This window comes from Microcebus murinus, chromosome X, assembly GCF_040939455.1.
Source record: "Microcebus murinus isolate Inina chromosome X, M.murinus_Inina_mat1.0, whole genome shotgun sequence".
NCBI lineage: Eukaryota > Metazoa > Chordata > Mammalia > Primates > Cheirogaleidae > Microcebus > Microcebus murinus.
This window is the reverse complement of record NC_134136.1, coordinates 112689153-112713557: the sequence shown is the minus strand read 5'-3', so window position 1 is coordinate 112713557 and position 24405 is coordinate 112689153. Positions and strand designations below refer to the sequence as shown.

The 24405-nt window shown below is 37.8% G+C and overlaps 1 protein-coding gene across 1 annotated transcript in view; it reads right to left on the bottom strand.

Annotated features, from left to right (window-relative positions):
* OTC (ornithine transcarbamylase) overlaps nucleotides 1-24405 on the bottom strand; it is a 58433-nt gene that overhangs the window by 7560 nt on the left and 26468 nt on the right. Inside the window, exons 5-8 of the mRNA XM_012736680.2 lie at nucleotides 9831-9984; nucleotides 7942-8064; nucleotides 1097-1150; nucleotides 867-1016 (exon numbers count right to left, since the gene is read on the bottom strand). Coding sequence (XP_012592134.1) covers nucleotides 867-1016; nucleotides 1097-1150; nucleotides 7942-8064; nucleotides 9831-9984 — 481 coding nt within the window. The remainder of the gene's footprint in view (nucleotides 1-866; nucleotides 1017-1096; nucleotides 1151-7941; nucleotides 8065-9830; nucleotides 9985-24405) is intronic.

Here is a 24405-nt window from a genome sequence, read left to right as displayed (position 1 = left end):
CATTTTCACTTTTTATGTTTCAAACTTTTGTCCTATTTGACATGCAATAATAAAGAACCTGTATTTATGTATTACTTTATCAATAAATATTAATTGTACTTGTTTAATTCCTTTCTCCTCTGAGGCAGATTAATTGCTCTGTTGCAAAACCCCAGTGTGCACCTGACTTATTCTTTCAGAACAGGCTTTCTCAAAGTGTGGCCCTGGGACAACACCACTGCCACTGCATCACCTGAGAACTTGTTAGAAATGCAAATGATCAAATGATGAGGTCTCGCCCCTGACCTACTGAATCAGAAACCCTGGGGCTGGCTGCCCCCCACCCCAAGCTGTGTAGTAACAACTCTTCTAGGTGATTGTAATGCATGCTCAGGAATGAGAAGCACTGCTCTAGATCTTATGATTAATAGAAGGCATCAGAGTGAATGAGAGTACCCTGGGAATGTCCTGGAGGGAGTTAGCAAAACCAACAGGATTTAGGGGTCCTTAAAAAACAGGGGCAAGGAGTAGCCTGGCGAGCATAGTTATGGGGCTTTTCTTAGGGGAGAAATAAGAAGAAACTGCATGTATCAGAGGTAACCTAATGTCTCTAAACAGAGCAAAGCATTCCAATGCCTCTATTGCTATGAGAGGAAAAAGTCTGCTTCTCTCTTCTGCCTGGGTTTCAAATTCCTTCATCCAGCACAAAAGTGTCTTTCTAAAGGACACAGCTAATCTTTGGGAGGAGAGAAATTCCTGAGGGATATAGTCAGTCCTTTACAGGGAATGAAAGGACAGTCTGCTCTCCCCAAAGTGAATGAGTGATTAGATGGTTCTGGCCTTTATGAATGGAATTAATGAACCTTCAGAGAGGCATCAATTTGTACCTTCATTGTAACCTGGTAACCTTGGAAAGCCTGGAGCCGCTTTTTCTTCTCCTCTTCTTGTCCCATGCTTATCCAAGTGTCTGTAATTAATACATTGCCTCCACGCGCAGCTTCCAATGGATCATTCGTCAGCGACAGCTTGGTACCATTCTAGCATACATAAGCATGCCGGTTAAACAACTTCATGGGACAGACAAAGGCAATTATAGTTTTACATATAAGGAGCATACCTCCTTGGCATACTGCTCTGCCAACTTGGTTATATTAGGATCCGGCTCATAGCCCTGCAGGAGGAAGAATTTAATGGTTATTTAGATAATTATATATGTTTTTTATATATGCATTATTTTCTTTCCTAGAATATTCCCTTCACCTTCAATTTTTTAAGATGTAGCACAACAATGTTTAGTAGGACATGATTTTTACATTTGGAATTTGAAACCTTAATAGTACCTTTTAGAATTTAAAAAGGTAACCGATTGCCCCATCTTTCTGTTATTATTTCTTTCCTCTTTAGTCATAAAGGTAAACAATGCGCATGGTGCTTTCTGGCTCTTGGTAGCACCGCTGCTGCTGCTGCTTCTTGTTTCCCTAATAGCTTAAGAGGATTATGTACATAATTGTGCAATCTAATGCATTTTTGTCTGAGTCTTTCCACGTGCTGTTCTTTTTTGTCTGAAATGCTTTTCCTCACCTGCTCCATGTGGATAACCCTTTCAGGTCTCAGTTCAAATGTCCCCTCCTCAGTAAAACCTTTCCTGACCACCCCAGCTAAATGCCAACAGCCCCCCACCCAACACACACAATCTTATTCTTTCCCATTCTCCAGCAAGTATTCTAAGTGCAGGGGGCTTGCTTTGAAAACGCATTTACATAACAACAACACTGTTTTCGCTAAGATTATGTATTTTTTCCTGATGGTTTGGTGAAGGCAGACTGGACTCAGACACAGGTGAGCAAAACCAGGCGCCTAGGGTACAAAATTTAAGGAGGCACTAGTAAAAATTTAAGGAGGCACTCATTCTCAAGGTCATGCAAACACACAGTTTGCATCCTCAGTGTCTCATTTGCTCACTCTAGTCCCAACTCTGGGTGAAGAGAAATTATGGGGGCAGCTAAAGCCCCTCCCCAAGTTATTTCATGCCCCCACAGGCAGCCTCCCACCTCTATCCCCACCCTCCAATCTGTTCTGTACATAGCAATGAGAATTGTTTTCTCTGAAGCCTTGGATATTTACTCCTTGTTTCTTAAGTCAAAGCTGATTAAGAGCATCAAGGCTCCCCACCTCCATCCCCTGCTTCTGTCTCTTTTAATTCTTCTCAACATTTTGCTGCAGGAAAGCCAATCTTATTGTCGTCCCTGTACAAATCTTGCCCTTTTCTGCCATCACAGCCTTTCGCCCTTGAACACCTCCCCCTCTGTCCTCTCCTGGGCATCTTCATCACAGTTGTCAGCTCCTCAAAACTCTAGCCCAGCCTCACCTCCAAGACCCTCCATATGGAAGTCTTGTCAGTTCAAACACCATAATTATCCTCACCTTCCTCCATCCTTCTCATTTTCCAGAATTCTTAGCATTTATTATGAATTGATTTTTATAAATTTTCATTATGGCATTGTGGTGAATACTGCGATATGGCCCCCCAGATCCCTCTTCATGAATAATCATGAATAATGGACTTACTCCCCCAGCTGCTGGGAGTGCTGCCAGAAGATGGCCTTCAGCTGTCAGCCCCCTTTGGGCACTGCCTCAGCTGCAGAGAGCAGCCATGTCCAAGGTCACACACCCTTCCTGGGCGACCCACATTCAATGACTGATTGACAGGAGGGTATGGAAACTTGACCCCTTTCACCCAATTTCAGGTAGCCAAAAGGCCATCTCACATCCAGAACTCTCCATAAGATCAGCCAAGGCTGTTGTTGGGGCTGCATCGCAGCTAGGCTTCTCTCCCTGCCCACTCCTGCTTCCTTCCCTCCCTTTCCACAGTTGTTAATTTCAAGGACATGCTCTCATAAGCATCCTGCATGTCCTGTACGCTAAACTCTCAGTTTCTGCTTCTTGGAAAACCCAACCTGTGAGAGGCATGTCCAGGTTTATTCATTTGAAATTGTATTTATTTGCACATGATTTTCTACCATAGTTCCTTCTTCCAATAGAAAATTCTTGAAAAAACAAACTACCCAGATGTTGATGAGGATGACTGCAGACATTGCAGTAGCTTTACCACCCTCAAATAGCCATGAATTCCAGAGCATTATTTATAGGGGTCTGGGGAAAGTTATTGATAAAGACTTGCTAATTTAGCAACTAATGTTGTTAACAGTCATACTGATAAACATAAATGAAGAGATTTGAATATTACCCATGTGCTTCCTACCCTGAAATTTTAGCCTTCCCTTTGGAGAGCAGGTTTTATACTCCCTAAGTATAATTCTTAGTAAAGGAATCAATAAGTACTTAGAGACCCAACAGAGAGGTTTGGAAATTAGAAAATCACCCAACCTTGCACGCATTGGGCCATGACTTAGAATACAGAGAGGAATTCTTTACTCACATCTCAGCCATCTCAGCTTTCAATACTAAATCACTCACTAGCCTTTACATAAATCTTAAAAGCAGACAAAGAACATAATTAACAAACCCAGTTCAGTCTAAATATTCACTTAGAACAATGTTAAAATCATTACTACCGGTAGTTTATGGAGCAATTTTACAATCGTGGAAAAATATTTTTTTCTTGAAAAAATGTAAGTTATTCTTGGTTGAAGAATGAGAAAATAATTATGGCCTTGGGAATTTTTCAGTGTTTTTTAAATTTACAATAAGTCTCCTGGCTTTATCTTTAAAGGAAATAGGTCTACCACCAACTAAAAACTTGTAAATTGATGGAATGACTTTTACACTATCAGACTTTCCAGAAGAATTTTTAAAACTCTTACTCCCACCAAGATTTATCCAGGGTTTAGTACTCTTTATCATTCAAATGAGTTGCTGCATAAGAACAATACTGAAATTACTCTGTAATATTGGAATTTTTTCCTTTGATGTTAATGAAACATCTTTGACAGGCAATAAAACGTTTAAACCATATATTTCTTCAACAGAATAAAGCCTTTCCAAAATAACCTTATAGCAGGGAACAATTATTGTTAATGTATGTTTTATCTGCAAAAACCAAATGCGATAAGTTTGCCTTCATACAGAGCCTTTCTTCAAACTAGATTTGTAACGACAGTGTACTTACCCTTCCCAGAAAGTGAATAAAAGCCACCTTAAGCACATGTCACTTCTGACCCCTATTTCAGTTCATGCTGAATAAAAGAGGAGAATTATCTGTTGTAAGGGTCATCTCTCTGAGTCCTTTAAATTTACTATGATAGGATGGTTTCCAGTACATGCTGTTGCATATCCCTGCCATTTCTCTATGGCAGGTACACTTGGTTGAATAGTGTCCTCCAAAAATTCATGCCTACCCAGGACCTCAGAATATGACCTTATTTGGAAATAGAGTCTTTGCAGATGTAATTGGTTATGATGAGGTCTTACTGGATTAGGATGGACCCGAATTTAATATAACTGGTGTCCCTATTAGAGGGACATTTGTAGAGAGAAACACAGACACAGAGGGAAGATGATGGAGGCAGAGATTGGAATGATGCAGCCAAGAAACCGCTGGGGGTACCAGAAAGCCGGAAGAGACAAGGAAGGATCCTGGCCTAGAGGCTTTTGAGAGGGCGTGGTCCTGCCAGCACCATGATTGCTGGCCACTAGTCTCCCAAACTGTGAAAGAATAAATTTCTGTTGTTTTAACCCCACCCCTCCCCCAGTTTGTGGTAATTTACTATGGCAGTTCTACAAAAGTAAGATAGCAGGATGCATTGACCCAAACTGGTTTGGTAAGAACACTAAGAAAAAACATTTGGTGTTTTATTTCATTTTAGCAGGATGTAGCAGATGATGCTGGTGTTCTTCCGAGATGCCCTCAGAGGATCTCTTTTTATGGCTTTTGCTCCCTCCCCCAACTTCAGTGTGTTTTTAACATTTAGCTCTTGCAGCCCTTCTTCAAAAGATAGCCCTTCGGCTTCCAGGTCGCTTTTGTCATAAAAAATGCCAGGGTATTTACCACTCTACCTTGCCTGCTGCCCTTGACCAATGACTGGTTCAGAAGAATGAAAACCCAGTTTCCTCACCCTAGTTTGGGACAACTCTGGGGCATAACTTAAACTCCAGAGCTCAGCTATGGGATCAGGCTGAAGCTACTTTCCTTTGGACTGTGCCTGACATGGCACTAGGGTGACCAAATCATCCTGGTTTGCCTGAGACTCTCTCAATTTTAGCACTAAAAGCCCTATGATCCTGGAAATCTCGAAGTCCCTGGCAAATCAGGATGGTTAATCATCGTAAGTGGCACCCTTGCTTCGATTTTTCCCTTTCCCTGTCCTGCTCCTCCTAGTCCCCCACAGGTCTCCCTTAGGAGGGCTTCCTTATTTATTAAATCACCTGTATACAAATCCCCATTGAGGGTCTGCTTGTGGAGAAACCTGGCATAAGACACCAGAGATAGTGGCGGGGAAGGATGAAAAGTGCATAGGAGACTTAAGGATTTGGGCATTTCGTGTTAGAGAAATTAAGCTATTAATTCACATTGTATAACTCAGGTTCCCAGTGGCTGGCAAATAAACATCTCAAACTCAAGAAACAAAGGGAGGGAGGAAGTTTTTGTTTGCTTGTTTCAGAGATGGGGTCTCACTATGGACTTGAATTCCTGGGCTCAAGAGATCCTCCAGGCTTCAGCCTCCCAAGTAGCTGGAACTACAGGTGTGTGCCACCATACTTAGCTACAAGGAGGCATTTTTAAGCCTCATATGTTCACCTCCTGATGCCTTAGCTTCTCAGAGTAAACAACAACAGTGACTACTGAGATAACAGCAAACACATGCTTGGTCAGAAACATATTGGTGCAGAATATTTGTGAATAGTTGTCTCTTAATGACGGGGTCAATTCTATCTTTTACTACAAATCAAATATTGTTTCTGAAACGGTTTCTATTTGGGGAAATTTTCCCTTTAAAGTACTCCTGATGGGACATTAGTAGCCAATGAAAAACATAATGGGGGAAAGAATTCAATAGACATAGGGTGTTTATTAATTTTTTTTAAAGGGCTAAGACTTGGGAAGAGAGAGGATATTTAAAAGGTTCTATTGATATCTTTTATAGGTGGTTTGTGTTTGAGTTTCTTGTAAGGTTAATTTTTATCCTCTAAAAGGCCTATTTATTGTTTATGGGGCTGAGAGTATTTTAACACAGGGCCTCTCTAAGGAGGATATACATGTTTTTATATTAGCATATTTACTTATGCATTTATATTATTATACAGGTAAAAATATTTGCATGTTAAGAAATTCAAGCCATATAAAAGGATAGACAGTCATGCTCCACAGAACATTTCTTTTTTTTATTTATTTCAGGAAATTATGGGGGTACAAACATTTTGGTTATATTTTATGTCTTTACCTCACCCAAGTAAGGGTTAGAGGAATGCCCTTTCCCCCTCTACAATGCTCACTGCATCCATTAGTTGTGAGTTTACCCACCTCCAATCCCCTAATCCCTGGAGAATATTACTACCCTGTGAGCACCATAGTGTTGATCAGTCAGGGCCAATTTGATGGCAAGTGCATGTGGAGCCTATTCTTCCCTTCCTGTGATACCTCACTTTGGAGGATGGGCTCCAATTCTATCCAGGAAAATATAAGAGGTGCTACATTCTTATACACCAACAACAGTCAAGCCGAAATTCAAATAAAAAACACAGTACCTTTTATAATAGCCTCAAAGAAAATCAAATATCTAGTATATATTTAATGAAAGAGGTAAGAGACATATACAAGGAGAACTATGAAACACTCAGAAAAGAAATCATAGAATATATAAACAGATGGAAAAATCTACCTTGCTCATGGATTGGTAGAATCAACATTATTAAAATGTCAATACTACCTAAAGTGATCTACAGAGTTAATGCAATCCCTATCAAAGTCCATCATCATTCTTTACAGATCTAGAAAAAATAATTCTACATATAACATTTCGGTCAATGACAGATCACGTATACAATGGTGGTCTCAAAATTATAATGGAGCATGTATAGAAACCTGATATATGGCACTTTATGTTGGCATTGCAGATAAAGTAGCAGAAATGATTGATATTCAGTAATGGTGCTTGGACATTTGGTTTTCCATATAAAAATATATATATAAGCAAATAAATATATACTATCTGGGTTTTTGTAAGTATACTCTATGATGTTCACATGATTGATTGGAACATATTCACATTGTTAAGTGACACATGATTGTAAAGTGAAAATAAAGTCTCCCTCTTACCTCTATCCTTGAACCTCCCAGTTCCCCTCCTCAGAGGCAACATCTACTACCAGTTTCAGTTTTTTGTGCATCAAAAGGGTTACATTGGGCCTGTGAAAGAAATCATGCCTTCCCATACATTCTGTGAGAGATTAGCAACAAGTTAGGCACTATGCAGGGGTCATCCTCATAGCCATGTGGGACTCAGATTTTAAAAGCCAAAGGGCCCCTGAACTTGAGTTTTGAAACATTATGCTGGTATAGATGCCATCACTGTGACCTTTATATCAGATTGACATTTTTCCACCAAATTGCAGTATTAGAAAAATGACAGCATTGTTCCCATGCAGTGGGAATTCTATGCTGTCTGGATTTCATTGCTTTCTTTTTGTGGTGGTAATGCACAAGATGCCAGCCATCATAATGGCCGGTATCAGGGCATTCAAAGGGATGATGATTCAGACACGCTTTTAACACAGACTCTCAGAATGAAAGGCATCAGACAAGACTATGTCTTATTGTAGAGATGGAAAATTGGGCTCTTAAGAGGCCAGTTAGCTATTTAATAGTAGGGCTGAGAACATAACCTAAATTTTGTGGCCTAACCTGTGCTCTCCCTGAGTGGAAGAGAGCTTTGTTTTCACTGGTTAATGGCATCTGGAGAAGACTTAAGAGGGGGTTAATTTCAAGGCAGAAAGTTTCCCTACCTTTGGAGTAGCCGCCTGAAGGTGCATCCCAAATTTCGCTGCACTCATCATGATGGAATGCAGGATGTTGTTCCCATCCCCTATCCAGCTGAGGGTAAGACCTTTCAGAGAACCATAGTGTTCCTAAAAGGCAAGGGATGAAGGAGATTAAATCTGAGAGGAAATCCATTTATTTGCAACAATTAGTAGTGTTAAAAATACAATAAATAGTCTTCATCTCAATTTTAGTGGCTTGGAATGAATAAACTACTATTTTTTTTTTGCATTATACAGAACAATTCAATAACATAGATGTACAATCACAAAAAAATAGCAAAATGTCATAATATCTTAAACCAAGACATCATATGAACTCATATAGAGACCAAGATTTTCATACATTTCAAATCTGAACCTTAGTTGTATTCATTCATTCAGCAAATGAGCACCATCAATGTCCAGACACTGTCCTTGAGCCTGGAGATATAACAATGAACAAAGGAGACAAAAATCACTGCCTTTATGGAGCATACATCTTCTGGTATAAGAAAAGGAAAATACAATGTAACAGTGTAGCATGGTGGTTCTGAGCATGTTCCCATTTATATAAAGTTGAAAAACATGCCCAATAATGCTGTCGGTTGTTTATGGATATAGATGTGTGCAATTAAAGTATAAACACATGCCTTGGAATTATAAACACGAACATCAGGATAATAACTTCTTTGTGGAGTGGGAGGAAATGGGGTCAGGCAGAGTTACATGGTGGCGCTTCAACTCTATCTGAAATGTTTTATTTAAAAACATTACATTCTAAAGTAATTACTCCATCACATTACGATTTGATCAAACTGTGTAATGTGGGTATATAGGTGTTTGTTTTATTTTTCTTGCAGTGTCTGTGTGTTTCATATATTTTATATATTTATAAAGATAAAAAAAAGTGAAAGGCTAAGCAATTTGGAGATCACGGAACTAGTAGGGGGCTAAGCTAGGATTTAATTTCAGTTCCATCTGATTTAGATTCCATGTTCTCAAGAAGCTTCTATTTGTTCATTCAGCCCTTACTTTGAGTATCTCCTATATGAAGGCATTGCATGAGGTCCTGCATGGGACACTATGATGAATCAGACAGCTCTTTGTCTCTCGTTGAATTTATAATCTAGTAATGATAAAGCCCCAGGAGGAAGCATTAAATTATCTGGTGTATATGTAAAGCCACACCTGCAGACAGCCACTTGGTATCTGATATCATATCATCTTCTCTGCATGGATCTTATTCCAGACACAGAAATCATGGCTATTAGGATTTCAAGTGGCAACATCATGTAGATTGGCAGTGGCAAACAAAATGAGATGAATCTCTCAAAGTTATTCAAGTTCCTAATTTGGGGGTACTCGACTGGCTAAATTTGAGCCTCAATCTATATGTTTTGCACATTCTCAGTTTCTTAAAATGGTAGAAAGTGGCCCCGTTTTCCAAAGTGGTTTAGTAATTGACCATTTTGAATATTTAAAACACACTCCACTAGTCTTCACTCCCAAATCACAGACTCTGATGTATGCAGGATCACATAAGGGTTATCCATTTTGTATGCACCCATGTTCCTATTCATCCATTGTGTTAAATATTATACCAAAAAGCAAAGTGATTAATAGAGCAAAAGGTGAGAGAGGGGTTAAAAGGATTTGAGAACAGGGTTGAAAGCAGAAGGATCTTATAGTATGTTTTTAACAATGCCCTGTTTTCTCCAGATATGTAGAATGCACACATAAGCTATAATTCTTTGTCAAGATGATATTTGAAAATAAAATACCAATACCATAATTTAAGGAAATGATTCTATTTAAAGCTAATCAGGAATTATTTGCTGATTTTGCTCTTTTGTAAGGCAAAGAAATAAACCAACCTGGAGCGTGAGGTAATCAGCCAGGATCTGGATAGGGTGGTACAAATCTGACAGCCCATTGACAATTGGAATGGAAGCTTCCTTAGCCAGGATGTCCAGATCTGATTGCTTATACACACGAGCCAATACTGCATCTGTCATGCTAGACAATACACTGTGGCAAACCAAGAAAATATAATCCAAGTTAATTATGCTCAATAACTCCTTGTTTAATACAAGATTCTAAACAGCAACAAGAAATGCTAATCATACAATTTTTACTAAGTAACAACTACCTATCAACATGACAGATTTAAAAGCTAATACATGTTGTATCACATAAGCCAGATGTTGTACCTCTCATGTTTTACCCAGCAACCAGTGATTTTAGATTTTTATGAAAATAAGAAATCAACTGTGAACCCAGCAGACATGATGATGCATTATAATTGATAAATGGCAGTTGGTTAAGTTAAAAGGGACAAGACCAACAGTAAGATATATAGAAAAATATTAATGACCTGCCATGTGGCTAATTTTCTTTCACATTATCCCACAGAAAAATATACATTTTCACTTTAAAATTGAAAAGTGCCAGTGTAGCAGCCATGGAAGTACACACACAGATCACTCTACAGAGAGAACCTGCTGGGAGAAGTGCCTTTGGTAATTCAGGACCCTCTGCAGCATTCCTGCTAACACCACCCTCTCCCCAGGCTGTTCCCCATCCAATGACAGAGCATGGTGGGGGGATAGGGGACTAGAGCTGGGCCATTTCTGCCTGACAGGGGACTTCTCTAATGGGCAGTCTGCACTCTGGGCTCCCCATCAGCCTGGTCCAGACTTCCCTAGAGCTGTGCTGCCATCTGAGGCTCTCCCTACCCACCTCTCCTTCCTTCCCCTCTCCTTCCACAGGGGTCAGCCCTGCCTCCCAATGTAAAGGCTCTTCCTACCTCCTTCTTCTCCATCCCTCAGGTGTTTCCCTCAAAAGCATCTCTTGAGTATCTAATTCTGTCTTGGAATCTGCTTCTTAGTGGACCTGATTTGACACAGCCAGCAATGAACTCTAGTGCTTACAAAATCCAAGGGCCACTCAAAAGACTCATTGCCCCCTGGAATTAGAGGCTCAAAGATTGAAAACCATATTCCTATAACAATATTTTCTAGACTTTCAGATTTTTTTCAAATTTTCATGGATTTCTTATACCCATGGTTCTTGGATTTTCAGCTTTAATGAATCAGCAAAATTTCCCAAAACATACAGAGATCAACATAAGATTCCCAACTGTGTTTAGCAAATTAAGGGCATGAGAAACAAGCAAATAAGCAAGTATAATATATCATAGCCCTCATTAATAAAAAAGAACATTTTTAACACCAAAAAAGTATGAAGGGCAGAATTTCAAAGAATAATCCTTGTAATGAAGTAATTGAGCTTTATAAAATTCACTATATTATTCTTATTTTTCTTATTTCACCTCTTCTGATGAAAACTTCTCCATGGCAAGTTTAGTGGGAAGGATCAGAATTTATAAACCACTACTTTTAGCTATCTAAGCACATTGTATATCATAGCATTAAAGAGATGGATAGAAAAGCTATTTACAGTTTCTCTTACAAAACAGGTGATGTCAGTTGACTTCTGGTAGTGGGCTAAGAACAAGGGGTTTTCAAATTTTGCTGCACATGAAAGTCACTTGGAGAATTTTTAAAATTCTTGATGCCTTGAGGCAATATTCTCTATAAATTAAGTCAGAAAAATCAGAAAATGTAGGGACGGGATCTAGGGATCAGTATTTTTTTTATTATTATTTCTTAGGCAATTCCACTGTGCAACCAAGGTTGAAAACCAAAGCTAGCACCTTGCTCCTCAGATCAACAACATCAGCATCACCTAGGAGCTTATTAGAACTGCAGAATCTCAGGCCCCATTCAGATTTACTAAAGCAGAGTCTGCATTTTAAAAGGTTTCTAGGTGATTTTTGTTTGCACATTAAAATTTGAGACTGAAAATAAAGAGGGTATTGAGGCCCCATATTTTTTAAAGTACCATGCATTCTTTTTTTAGAATCATAATCAGACAAAAAAAAAAATCAAGAGTAGGCAAAGCTTCGGAATGGCAACTCATAAAAACATAGGACTTTGTCCATAATATCCTTTGCAGGGAGTGCTTTCTAGTTCAATAGAAAGAAAAAGGCATCTTAAGTCCTCAAAGAAAAGAATAACTCATTACCTTCCATTAATGCCATTCTCCTTAGCGTAAACAGCTACTTGACCTATCTGATACCCTAAGGCAATGGTTCCCAGACTAAGTGAAGAACTAAGAAACTATACAGAGGCCTAGGCTCTGGAAATAAAGTAGGCCCTAGGCCTTTGTATTGCTACCAAGTTCCTCCAGTGATTTATATAACCTTCCAAAGTTCAAGAACCACTGTCTTGAAGCATAGATTGCTAAGCTGAAAGAATTTTAAATATGTTCCCCCTTTCTTCAAGATTTCATTGCAAATACCCTTTCCAGTACAAACTAATGTTTCATACTATAAGAATTCAGGCTTCTAACTCTATCATGGGAAAGTAACTGAGATGGAGGTAGATCTATAAGATCATAAGATCAATAAGATCTATAATTATAATCAACTATCAATTCCCTATTTTAGAAGAATTGGTTAATTTTAAGATACCTAAAACTGAGAGAGAGAGAAACTGAGAGAAAGTGAAGCAGAGGGGTATTTGACACTAGAGGTCATACTTCAGACTTCTTTAAACATAAATCACTTCCTAAAGTGTGTACAGAGAATAAAAAATCTGGATTAACATTGCAGTTGACCTTCTGGAATCTCATAGTCAGAAAACCAGATGTGACTTCTACTTTAGCCTTTCAAATCATTTTATGCAGCTAGGACCATGGACTACCAATCTCTTAGGGTTTTTATGAACTTTATAATATGTTGTTGAATTTTGCTAGATTTAATGCCTATCACATGTAAACATTATCTTAACTTCAAAGATGAAGATATCAAGGCCTTCTAAAATGTTGAACTAATTACAGTAAGATTAGGAAAGAGTGAGGAAGATGAGGTTGAAAGATAGAAATGCTAGGGGAGCAATTGGAGAAGTCAGTGCCCTATACAGGAGTCTTTTGGGAAGCTTGATAAAAGGCATTGTGTCTCCCTCTCTTGAACAAGTCCTCATCCCCAAAATTCTCGAAGCAAAGCAGCCAAAAGATAAGCATATTTTTATTTGTTCTGTTTATAATGCAAAGTTGGTATCCCTGGAAACTGTATGGGATAATTTCATGGGAGGGTAGCTGGTTGGCTTTATTGAGGTTGCCCAACACTTTCTAGAACAGAGGTCCTTTACCTTGGCTGTACATTAGTATCACCTGTGGAGCTTTACAAAACCCTGATGCCATATTCTGCTCTTTGGAAGGTTGAATAAGAAGCTACGATGGTGGGATCTACATCAATGCTTTTAAAGCTTTCCAAGTTAATCCAATGTTAAGACTACACTGAGAACCATTGTCCTAGGGGGAGAGAGAGAGAGAGAGAGAGAGAGAGAGAGAGAGAGAGAGAGAGAGACAGACAGACAGACAGAGAGAGAGAGAGAGAGAGAGAGAGAGAGAGATCGGAGGCAGGAGGACAGGGGGCTACTGTACTGCTGGGTGGCACAACGGGTCAATGTAGAAGAGGAAAGTCTTAGTAATTGCTGAAATCCCATGCAATAAGAAAAGTAAGGGCTAGCATCATGATATGTTATACTGGAAAGAATAAGATTTCATATGCTTATGAGAAAAGTATTTTCCTTTCAGCTCAGTTACTACCAAGAGCAGCCCTATGGCAGCAGCAGTAGCTGTAGTTTCTCCCCCTGCCCTTGACACTTGTAAACATCCCTAGTGGCCAGATTTTGGTCTCTGATATTGTTCTATACAAACAAACAAACAAGAAAAGGAACCAGAAACCATCAGAGGATAGTGAATTCCATGTCCTTGGGCAGGACAAAATTAGAATATATCTATAACATTCTGTTGTTGCCAGGAAGCAAGAGTGATTTTTAAAATGGCAGGGACACTTCTAAAAGGAAAAAGAGTCAACTTAAAGGAGCTCTAGTTTATCAAGTCTTAATTATTTACAGTAATAAAAATCATTAAATGAAATAAATTGTTCTTGTAAAAGCCCATGATACTTATGAGAAAGGAGTTAATATAAAGAAAATTTATAACACATAATGGTAATATCAAAGAGGGTAAATATTACCATAAACATTTAAATTTATTTACTTAAATAAGTAAGAGAGTATTTCTATATAACTATAAATACAGATAGATATTTTGGGTGTTTTGTTAAGTATATTTTGGTTCATATAATATAGATATATATTATTATTTTATTTGCATAAACCACAAAGAATTAACATAATTTGTCAGCCAGATAGTCCTAGAAATAGTAGAAACTGTGCTGACAGATGCCATCAACATTTGTGGTCTTACATATGAGTGAAGTAAAAAAGGAGTACAGCACCAGTGGCACACATAATTTCCAATTAGAACGATGATATAACCATTTATTCCAAAATAGTGACTTGATTAACTTTCCTGAAAAATAAATCTATATTTTCAGATTCACTTTCCTGTTTCTCTGGGCATGACATCTTTTGATGATTTAACTAATTATAATACAATGCCAATAAGAAAGGTGCATGTTTTTAAATAATGAAATCAGGTTAGGTTCATATATTATAAAACTATTAAAATGGATCATGTACTGACAGAGGTTAAAAACAAACAAATAAAACTTAAAAAAACACCTCATCCCTTAAATTTCTTACAAAATCAGAATATACATGAAAGATAGAAATAAAGATCCTGTGGTAGACAGAAAAATTACCCCCCAAAATATCCACATCCTAATTCCCAAAACCTATGAATATGTTACCTTACTTGGCAAAAAGAATTTTGCAGATATGATTAAATTAAGGATTTTGAGATGGAGAGATTATCCTGAGGTGGGCTCAATATAATCACAAGAGTCTTTGTAAGACAGAGGCAAGAGATCAGAAATAAGAAAAGAAGCTACAATGCTGGATTTGAAGATGGTGGAAGGGGCCACGAGCCCATGGATATAGGCAGTTTCAGGAAGATGTGAAAGACAAGGAATCTCCACTGGAATCTCCAGAAGGAACACAGCCCCATGTACCCATTTTAGATTTTTGAACTCCAGAACTGTAAGATAATAAATTTGTATTGTTTTAAATCTCTAAGCTTGTGGTAATTTGCTAAAGCAGCAATAGGAAACCAATATAGATCCCATGACAGAAAGTGAAAACTACATAATAAAAAGATATTCAGCCTAGTAGCCAGCAGCTTGAATTTAATTCATCTTGAATTTAACAAACAATTCCCACTAATCAACCAAAATTTAAGTGGTCAACAATCCACTTAATCTGTATCCCTGGCTTCCTGAGATGATTTTTTTTCCTTTCCAGTCTTGCAAACACTGAGAAGGTATAAAAGCAGTCTCTTGTAGAATTCTCAACAAGCCAGCAATGTATAAAAGTTTAAATTCCAAAACCATGCAAGAGTAAGAATGAAATGAGGTTTCACAGTGGCTCACGACTATAATCCTAGCACTTTGGGAGGCCAAGGCAGGAGGTTGCCTGAGGCCAGGAGTTTGAGACTAGTCTAAGCAACACAGTGAGACCCTGTCGCTACAAAATAATAATAAAAAACTTAGCCACACATAGTGGCACATGCCTGTAGTCCCTGCTACTTGGGAGGCTGAGGCAGGAGGACCACTTGAGCCCAAGAGTTGGAGGCTGCAGTGAGTTAGGATTGTGTCACTGCACTCCAGCTGCCTGGGTGACAGCAAGATCCTGTCTCAAAAAAAAAAAAAAAAAGGATGTTTAAGAATAAAATACAAAATTAAATCTATGATATTAATAGCATTGTGCCCAGTTTTGTTGTCAAAATATTAATCAGCTCTGTAATCAATGTGATTTTTTTTGTGTACTTTTTCCTTTGTAAAATGCTTAGAGAAGGGAAATTTGAAATGCCAGGCATGTGATTAAGTTACATGTTTAAAAGCATTTGATTAAATTTTCAATCAATCTTTAAACAGTTAAGGAGACTTGTTCATTTAATATGCATTTGATTTATTGGTTGTATATGTAGTATGTGAATGTTTAAAGCAATGAAAACTTGAACATGCATCAGAATCACCAGGAGGACTTATTAAAACACAGTCAGTCTATAAGAATTTTCTCCACATTTTCTTGCAGAATTCTTAAGGTTTCATGCCTTAGGTTTAAGTCTGTTATCTACCATGTGTTGATTTTTGTGAGAGGTGAGAGGTGGGGGTCCAGTTTCAATCTTCTGCATATGCTATATCAATTGCTGTATTCCATGAGCATTTTTTGAGAAGAAACATGATGCAAAAATAGATAGTCAGAAAAAAAGAAAAACCACAGTCATTTATATTTTTGATTCAGTAGGTCTGATTTGAGGCCTGAGATTTTGCATTTCTTAAAAGCTCCCCCAAGGGCTGCTTATGCTGCTGGTTTGGTGACCAAGCTTTGAGAACCAGTGATTTGGAGGAATGTTTCACTATTTTGTATAAAAGAATAATAAATATTTCATAAGTTCATAAAGTTAATAGATTGGATTGTAAACAAAGGACAAAGAGTAGGGAATATTCCTGGAGGCAAAAAAAAGCCCCTTGGACATTAAAGCATCTGTGGGAAAAAGGGAACATGACAAAGCTTGACAGACAATGCCACTTTAGTCTTCCATCAGCCACGGAAGCTGCAGGTGAAGAGGAATCCAATGACATGGGGGCGAGCAGAAGCAGGTCCCAGGTTGTTTTCACATTGTTCCACTTAGAAGAACAAAGATATTGTTCCCCCACTTAGACAATTCGTTCATATTATTTTGTCAATGCATAGGTTTCTACTTCACGCTTAAAGTTGCTATAAATCATAGAGAAATCATCATTCTTATTCTTATTCTTCCAGGCTACTAAAAATCTTTAAAAAATACAAAACAACCTTTCACTGGAGACAATGTCAACCCTATAACTAAAGCTGGACTACAGGCACATTAACATTAATCTGGGCTTTATATAGCTCTCCATCAATTCAAAACTCTAGCTTTAAGCATTGTAAAAACTTTGTTATACATACTACAAATGAAAGGTTGTTAAGTTAAAAGTACTCTTTGATTCTGACTTTTCATTTCAGCCTCTTTTCACTTCCATTAAATATATCGAGTTCTGTCTGCTTGCCTTCAAGTGCATTTCTGTAGCTTTGCAGACAATATTAGGCATCTGCCAACAATGATAGTGAAAAAGCTTTTGCAAAATCCAAATCACCCAAATTTAAAGTTTCCCACATTTTCCAGTTTGCCCTTGATGTTTAATAGCCAATATTAAAATTTTTCAAAAATGATAAACAAGTTAAAGTATTCATTCAACTTTTTTTATCTAAATGTTTAAAATGTGGTCTACTTTCCACCATCATTTCTTTTCCTAGTTTTTAGAAAAAGGAGAAGGATGGCGTGGGATTTTAAATGGAAAGATGGTTCAGGAGATAAAATGTTAACATCAATTATTTCTGTATGATGGTAGTATCAGTGGCTCCATCTATATTTTTGATGTCTTTCAGTATTTTCTATCAAAAATAATATTACTGTAATAATCAGAAAAAATATCATTCCCGAACAAAAGGAAAATTTCTCACAAAGGTGATTTTGAAAGTAATTGAAAATGAACTAGGGTTTCTTAGAGCAGTGGCTAATTCTTGGCCTTGATAAAGAAATGTACAAGATAAGCCTGGAACATTTTGTCATACTGAAAAGCAAGGCAGTTATCAAAGACTAGTGGAGTTAGGTCAAACTGACCCAACTGGAACACAGATCACATTGGCCAAATATGGAACAATTTGAGCATCAATAAGAATAATCATTGCAATGACTTGAAACCATCAAATGTATTAAAATCCAACACATTTATAAAGATACTAAAAACACCCAGAAGAATATTGAGAAGAGTCATAGCAAGACCAATTCCAACTCAATCTAAAAAAGAACTCTCAGATTGTATAAACTCATGGTCAGAAAAGTCAGACTACATAAAAATGGAACTAGATAGCTCAGTGTGTAAAGAGTGCCCTAATACCGGATATCTTCAGGCAGGGCTCAATGACTGTTCTGAAGGAGTGATGTGGAGGAGGTGTGAAAAGGATGGTTGATATAAATAAATCCTTTACAACCTTTAGTTTCTGTAATTCTTTGATATTTTTTCTTATGGTATAAAATTGAAACTTATTTAGAAATTAACTAAAACACCCTGAAGGCTAAAACAAAACAAAGCGAAACAAAACAAAAAACAAAATAAGCAAAGACCACTACCTTAGAAAAACCTGGTGCAGATTTTGTGTGATTAGGTGAACAAATACTTTAACCAAACAAAACAAAACAAAAAAGAAAACAAAGCCACAAGTAGTGTGCTGTGTGCTGGGACAGATCTCAAGAGCAAAGGTGGATGTTGGTGAGATGGACGATGACACAGCAATCCTGATGCTCTTAGAAGGAGTTGAGTTGTTTTTAAAATAATGCAATGTAGTGAATGTGTCACAAAAGCCAAAGGCAAATAGAAGCTGCATTCTCATAGGGTCCTGCCATTCATTCTCCCTTTTGTTTCCATCCTGCCTTGCTTTAAACAAACTGCATACTTCTAAACTCCAGTTTGCTATCTAGCTTATGGGTTGAACAGCTAACTGGGAAACAGTGGGAGGAAATTTTGGTGGTGCATAATGACACCATCGAGAATTTTGTAATCATTTTTTTAAAAATGGATGTGTCCTATTTTTCTTTTTGTCAAAGCAGGCCTAAGCCCTAGAGGAGTCATAAGCTTTATCTCCAATGTAAATCTATCAAGGGATAAACTCTCTGACTGAGTTTCCTTCTAGGAAAGAGAATATTCTAACCCTCTGGCGTCTTTACCCAGATTATAGTTTTAGTTATATCAGCTATAATAATGATGAGGAGACAAGATAATAAGATAATATTAATACCTTCAGCAAACCTAGATGGGCTCTTCTCAAATGGGCTGGTGTTGGAAGAAGCCAGAAATGTTGTAAGAAATTTCCATATTCAATTTACTAATGAAGGATTCTATAATGGCCAGATTGTTTTGGCTTACATGTTAGGTCCTAAGTTTGGAGACCTCAGAAAAAAATTGGTGGAGCATCCAGAATTACCTCCTCCAAATTTACTGTTGGAAGTTCAGTGTTGGGTCAGTATAAGCTATTCGGGAAATCACAGAGATGACCAGAATTGAGTCACAGCTTGTCCTGAGATTGGGTTAGATTGTAAATTAATTCAACCAACATTACTTGAACTTCTTCTGTATGCTTGCCTTTTACAAGTATGATCTCATTTACCCTCATATAACACATTGAGATAAGTATTAGTATCTCCATTTTGCAACTGAGGAAGCTGAGACTCAGAAGCATGTGGCCCAAACCATGAGGGCCAGTATGTGATAGAGCTGTTAATTGAACTGAAGCCTGACTGTGCTTTGAAGCCCCTGTCCTTGGCACTACAGAACACTTTTTAAAAGAGAAAATATCATCATTCATGCTGTGAGAGACTGGCTTTTGTCATCATTAAACAAGGATATACAATTGTTGTGTCTGCTAGTTTCTTGTGTAAAGACACATGGAAGTATTAATATTGCATTTCCCATTAGGTGCCAGTTTATTAGTACCTAATTAGGTATATATTTCCCATTAGTTATCAGTATTTTAAAACATTTTACCAACAAGCACAAGAATTTACCTTTTTTGATCTTAATATCATTGGCATAAATATCTTAATAACAGTATTCCGGCTTTTAAAAATATTCCTTTCAATATGACAATGGTTCACTTCTTCTCCCGAGGACTATGTCTCATCCATAAACATCTCTGTAACTTTCATTATTTTAGGTATCAGAATAACAATGACTGGAAACCCTTCTATGTTGTCACAGGGGCATGTGGATACATAGTTATAGTGGGTTGAATGGTATCCCCCCCAAATTCATGTTTCACCCAGAAACTCAGAATATGACCTTGTTTGGAAGTAGGATCTTTGAAGACGTAATTAGTTAAGATGAAGTCATACTGGAGTAGGATAGGTCCTAAATTAAATGACAGGCGTTCTTATAAGAAGAGGATAGCATACACAGAGGCACACAGAGAAGTCCAAGTGAAGATGGAAGCAGAGTTTGGGGTGACGCAACTTCAAGCCAATGAATGCCAATGATTGGCAAGAGCCACCAGAAAGGGAATTGTGGTCCTGCCAACACATTGATTTTGGATTTCTAGCCCCCAGAACTGGGAGAGAATAAATTTCTGTTGTTTTAAGCCACCAAGTTTGTGCTAATTTGTTATGGTAGCCCTAGGAAGCAAATATAGTAGCTTATGCTGGTTTTCCTTTCTACTTCTTTTACATTAGCTGGACACACTTGAACAATCACTACCATAAGTAAATTACATATATAGGGAAAGTAATTAGAGTAGGACAACGTTACATTATTTGGTTTTATACTGAGCCTTTCATGCAAATAGTTCCCGAAGCTGCATTACTAAGTTCTGTATTAAAGGGAAAATGGCTGTGAAGCTATTATGTACCTTTCAATAGTGCACTCAGAGCATTAGGCATGAACAGCTGTCATTACAGAAGAAACTGAAAGCCTTGAAACTGGATTGGTAATATGCTACCTGCTGTTGCTAAGTTTCATTTGATTTTAAACTTCCAAAGAATCAGTGATCTTAGTCATGGTATGGTGTCATTTCTGGTGTCACATCTACAAGCCTAGAACAAAGAAAAAAAATAGAATATCCACCTTTTAACCCCACTAGAGCACCAGGAAAATAAATGACAAAATCTGAAAATACCTTCAAACCTGAAGCAAATTTAACTGAATGTATATGTGTATGTTTTGTGTTTTCTGCTATGTTAGAGGGTGGGAAAGAGTTGGTAAGAGAGAGTTGTCAAAAGAAAGAAGAAATAGGCTTGATTCTATCCGATGAAAGCCTGAGTCTCCAGGGATCCACAATGAATCAAAAAGAAACAAACAAACAAACAATAAAAAAAAACCCCTCAAATCATAAGGCTGTTTTCCCATGGCTATAGGATATACTCCCTTACCAGTTAGAGTACATCTCAGGTAAAGGAAATTTAGAAAGATCCAGATGAGTGATGGAGCCCATTGTGCAGAAAAGACTTAATATAGCAGCCCTGAGCTGGCTATCCTTCAAAGCTCTGCTTACAAGGTTGAGCCTTGGCTGACGTCTGGGAACTTGGACTTTAGGAGGGTTTCCACCATTCTCAGAACTGATAAGAGTGGCTCCTGTGCCTAAACTCTTTGTATTTACACTGTGATTTATGTTTAACGCCTGCTTTCCTTCTGGGAGTCTGGAATTTTGGGTTCATGCTAGGCAGAAGGTGCTATGTGACCAGTGTCCAGTAAAAGCCTTGGGAACTGCTTTACTGGGGGAATTACGTGCATCCTGTGGACTCTTGGAAACTTGTGCCTTGTTTCCCCTGGACTTCACTCCATGTGCCTTTCCTCTTTGCTGATTTTGCTTTGTGTTCTTTTGTTGTAATAAATCTTAGCCGTGAGTATAACTGTATATTGAGCCCTTTGAGTTCTCCTAATGGATCATTGAACCTGGGGGTGATATTGGGGGCCCTAAACACATCAACTCCTCCAAAATATCAGTGGACAGCTCTGCTTCAGTGTTCCCCTTCACTCACCTTCAGATTCTACAATAACCAACTCAGACTTAGCTGAGAATTTACCCACAATATTTTGTACAGTGAACAGGTCTTATTATTGTAATCAAGGAAGAAAAGAGCAATATATTTTTATCTCTTTAATTGTGACATTTTTGTACTACTTGTTTATTATGATCTAGTTTTTAAAATGTTGCTTAACTCTAAAAGATTTTATTATGGTAAGAATACTTATATGAGATCTAAAAAGCTTCTATACAGCAAAAGAATCAACAGAGTGAAAAGGCAACCTACAGAATGGGAAGGAATATTTGCAAACCTTATATTTGATAAGGAGTCAATGTCCAAAATATATAAGGAACTCTTACAACTCAACAGTGAAAAAAAAATAAAAATAAAAAAATATTAAAAAGTGGGCAAAAGATTTAATAGCCATTTCTGCAAAAAGTCTTACAAACAGCCAACAGGTATATAAAAATGTGCTTAACATCACTTATTATCAGTGAAATGTAGATGAAAACCATAATGAGATAGCACCTCACACCTGTTAGGATGGCCATTTTCAAAAAGACTGAAAATAAGTATTGGTGAGGATATGGAGAAATTGGAACTCTTGTGCATCATTAGTGGGAATGTAAAATGGTACAGCTACTATGAAAAACAGTGTGGAAGTTCCTCAAAAAATTAAACATAGAATTACCATATGATTCAGCAATCGTACTTCTCAGTATTCATCCAAAATAATTGAAATCAGGATCTAGAAGAGATATTTGCACTTTCATGTTCCTTGCAGCATTATTTATAATAGCTAAGATGTGGAAACAACCTAAATGTCCATCAATAGATGAATGGATAAATAAAATGTGCCATATATACACAATGGAATATCATTTAGCCTTAAAAAGAAGGAAATCCTGGCACATGCAACAACATATATGAACCTGCAGAACATTATGCTAAGTGAAATATGTCAGTCACAGAAGGATAAATACTGCATGATTCCACTTATATGAGTTATCTGAAATAGTCACATTCATAGAAGGAGGGAGTACAATGGTGGTTGATAGGGGCTAGGGGGAGGAGGAAATGGGAGTTACTGTTCAGCAGGTATAAAGTTTCAGTTCTGGAAGATGAGCCAGTAAGTTCTAGAGATCTGTTGTACAATAAGTTTTATTTTGAATGTTTATTTAGGTTTTTAATTCTCTGATCTGATTTTATTTTTCTTCCTTTCATGGGTGAGACCAAGGACCAACCTGTAAGGGTACTTTTAAAACTTCAGATTTAAAATGCTTATTTGCAGATATTAGAATATTGCTGGCTTTCCTTCTGTTCTTGTACACATCTAGCTTGTTGCTGCCTTAGGCTTTCGTACCAGCAGTTCTGTCTATGATGCTCTTCCCACAGCTTTGCATGCTTGGCTCTGTCTTTTCATTGAGTTCTCAACTTAACTGTCACCTCTTCAGAGAGGCCTTCCTTGACCACCCAATCTAAGGCAGCCCCCACCCCACCAACAAATCACCCTGCTTTAGCTTCATTATAGCACTTATTTCAATCTAATTTTCTATTCATGCTTTATTTATTTGTTTAGTAAAAGCCTCCTGGCCCCAGAATGTAATTTCCACTGCAACAAGAATCTTGTTTGACTTGATCAGCATTTTATTCTCAGTGCTAAAAACAATGTCTGGAAGAAAAACTAGGCATTCAATAACTATTTTTGAATAAATGAATAATTAAATCATTGAAATAAATAAGTGGCACTTTGGGAACTGCATTTAACAGCTTTCAAGAGACTAGCCCAGTTTTCCTTCTTTTTTTGTTTTTCATTTCTGTTGCTACATTCACTGTATACCCCCTTAGATTCTTCCTTCACCAACACACAGGCACTTTTTATTCGACCAGGCCCCCAAAGAAGCCAGGCAGGCAGATGGAGAAGCAACACCATCAATCAGTGCCAGGTGTGCACTATTCTCTTGATTTGAAAGGGCCAGCGTTGCATTTAAACATCATCCAACCCTTTTGCATCTTAAATAGTTAAACTTCTACAAAAGGCAAAAGCAGCAAACGTCATGCAATTCCTCTGCATCTTAAAAAGTTCTACCACAAGCAAAGGAGGCAATTGCTATCCTGTGCATATTGGCAGGGAAGATGTCATTAAGATTCACTTCCTTGCTTCTCCTGTTCAATTTCTTCTGTGGAAGGCAGTGGATTTCTCGTGTCTTTTTCAATTTAGGTTTATTGAGTTTCTGAATCTCAGCATATCTTGTTTGTCAGATATTTTGGCAGATTAAGCAGTAATGAGGTACACAGAAGAAAGTCAGATTTCTGTATCAGCTACCCACTTTTCTGACATCCCCCATCTCCCATCCCAGCCTCTTCTGATATTGTACTATCCTTATTCTCCTCATGCCCTAAGGATTTCCTCCTGCCCCTCCCTAATTGCACCTTCCCTTAAGGTACAGCCTTGTGCAATTCTCACACAATAAATCTGTGGAGCTCATTTTTTTTTTAACACTGAGCTTCTACTTCTCCAGCTCACAACTTCACCCAGGGTATTTACTCCAATGGCTTGCAAACATTTGCACTTGGAGGTCCAATCTTTAATGTAATATGTCCAATACCTAATCTATAACCTTCTCTATGAAGCAGAAACTCCTTTCACTTTCCTACTTCTGCCTTTTCCCTTTGTTAATTGTGCTTGGTATCCTTTCACTGTAATAAATCATAGCCATGAGTATGACTATATGCTGAGTCCTGTGAGTCTTCCGAGTGAATCATCAAACCTCAGGGTGACCTTGGGGACCTCATGACAACCAAGCCAATGCT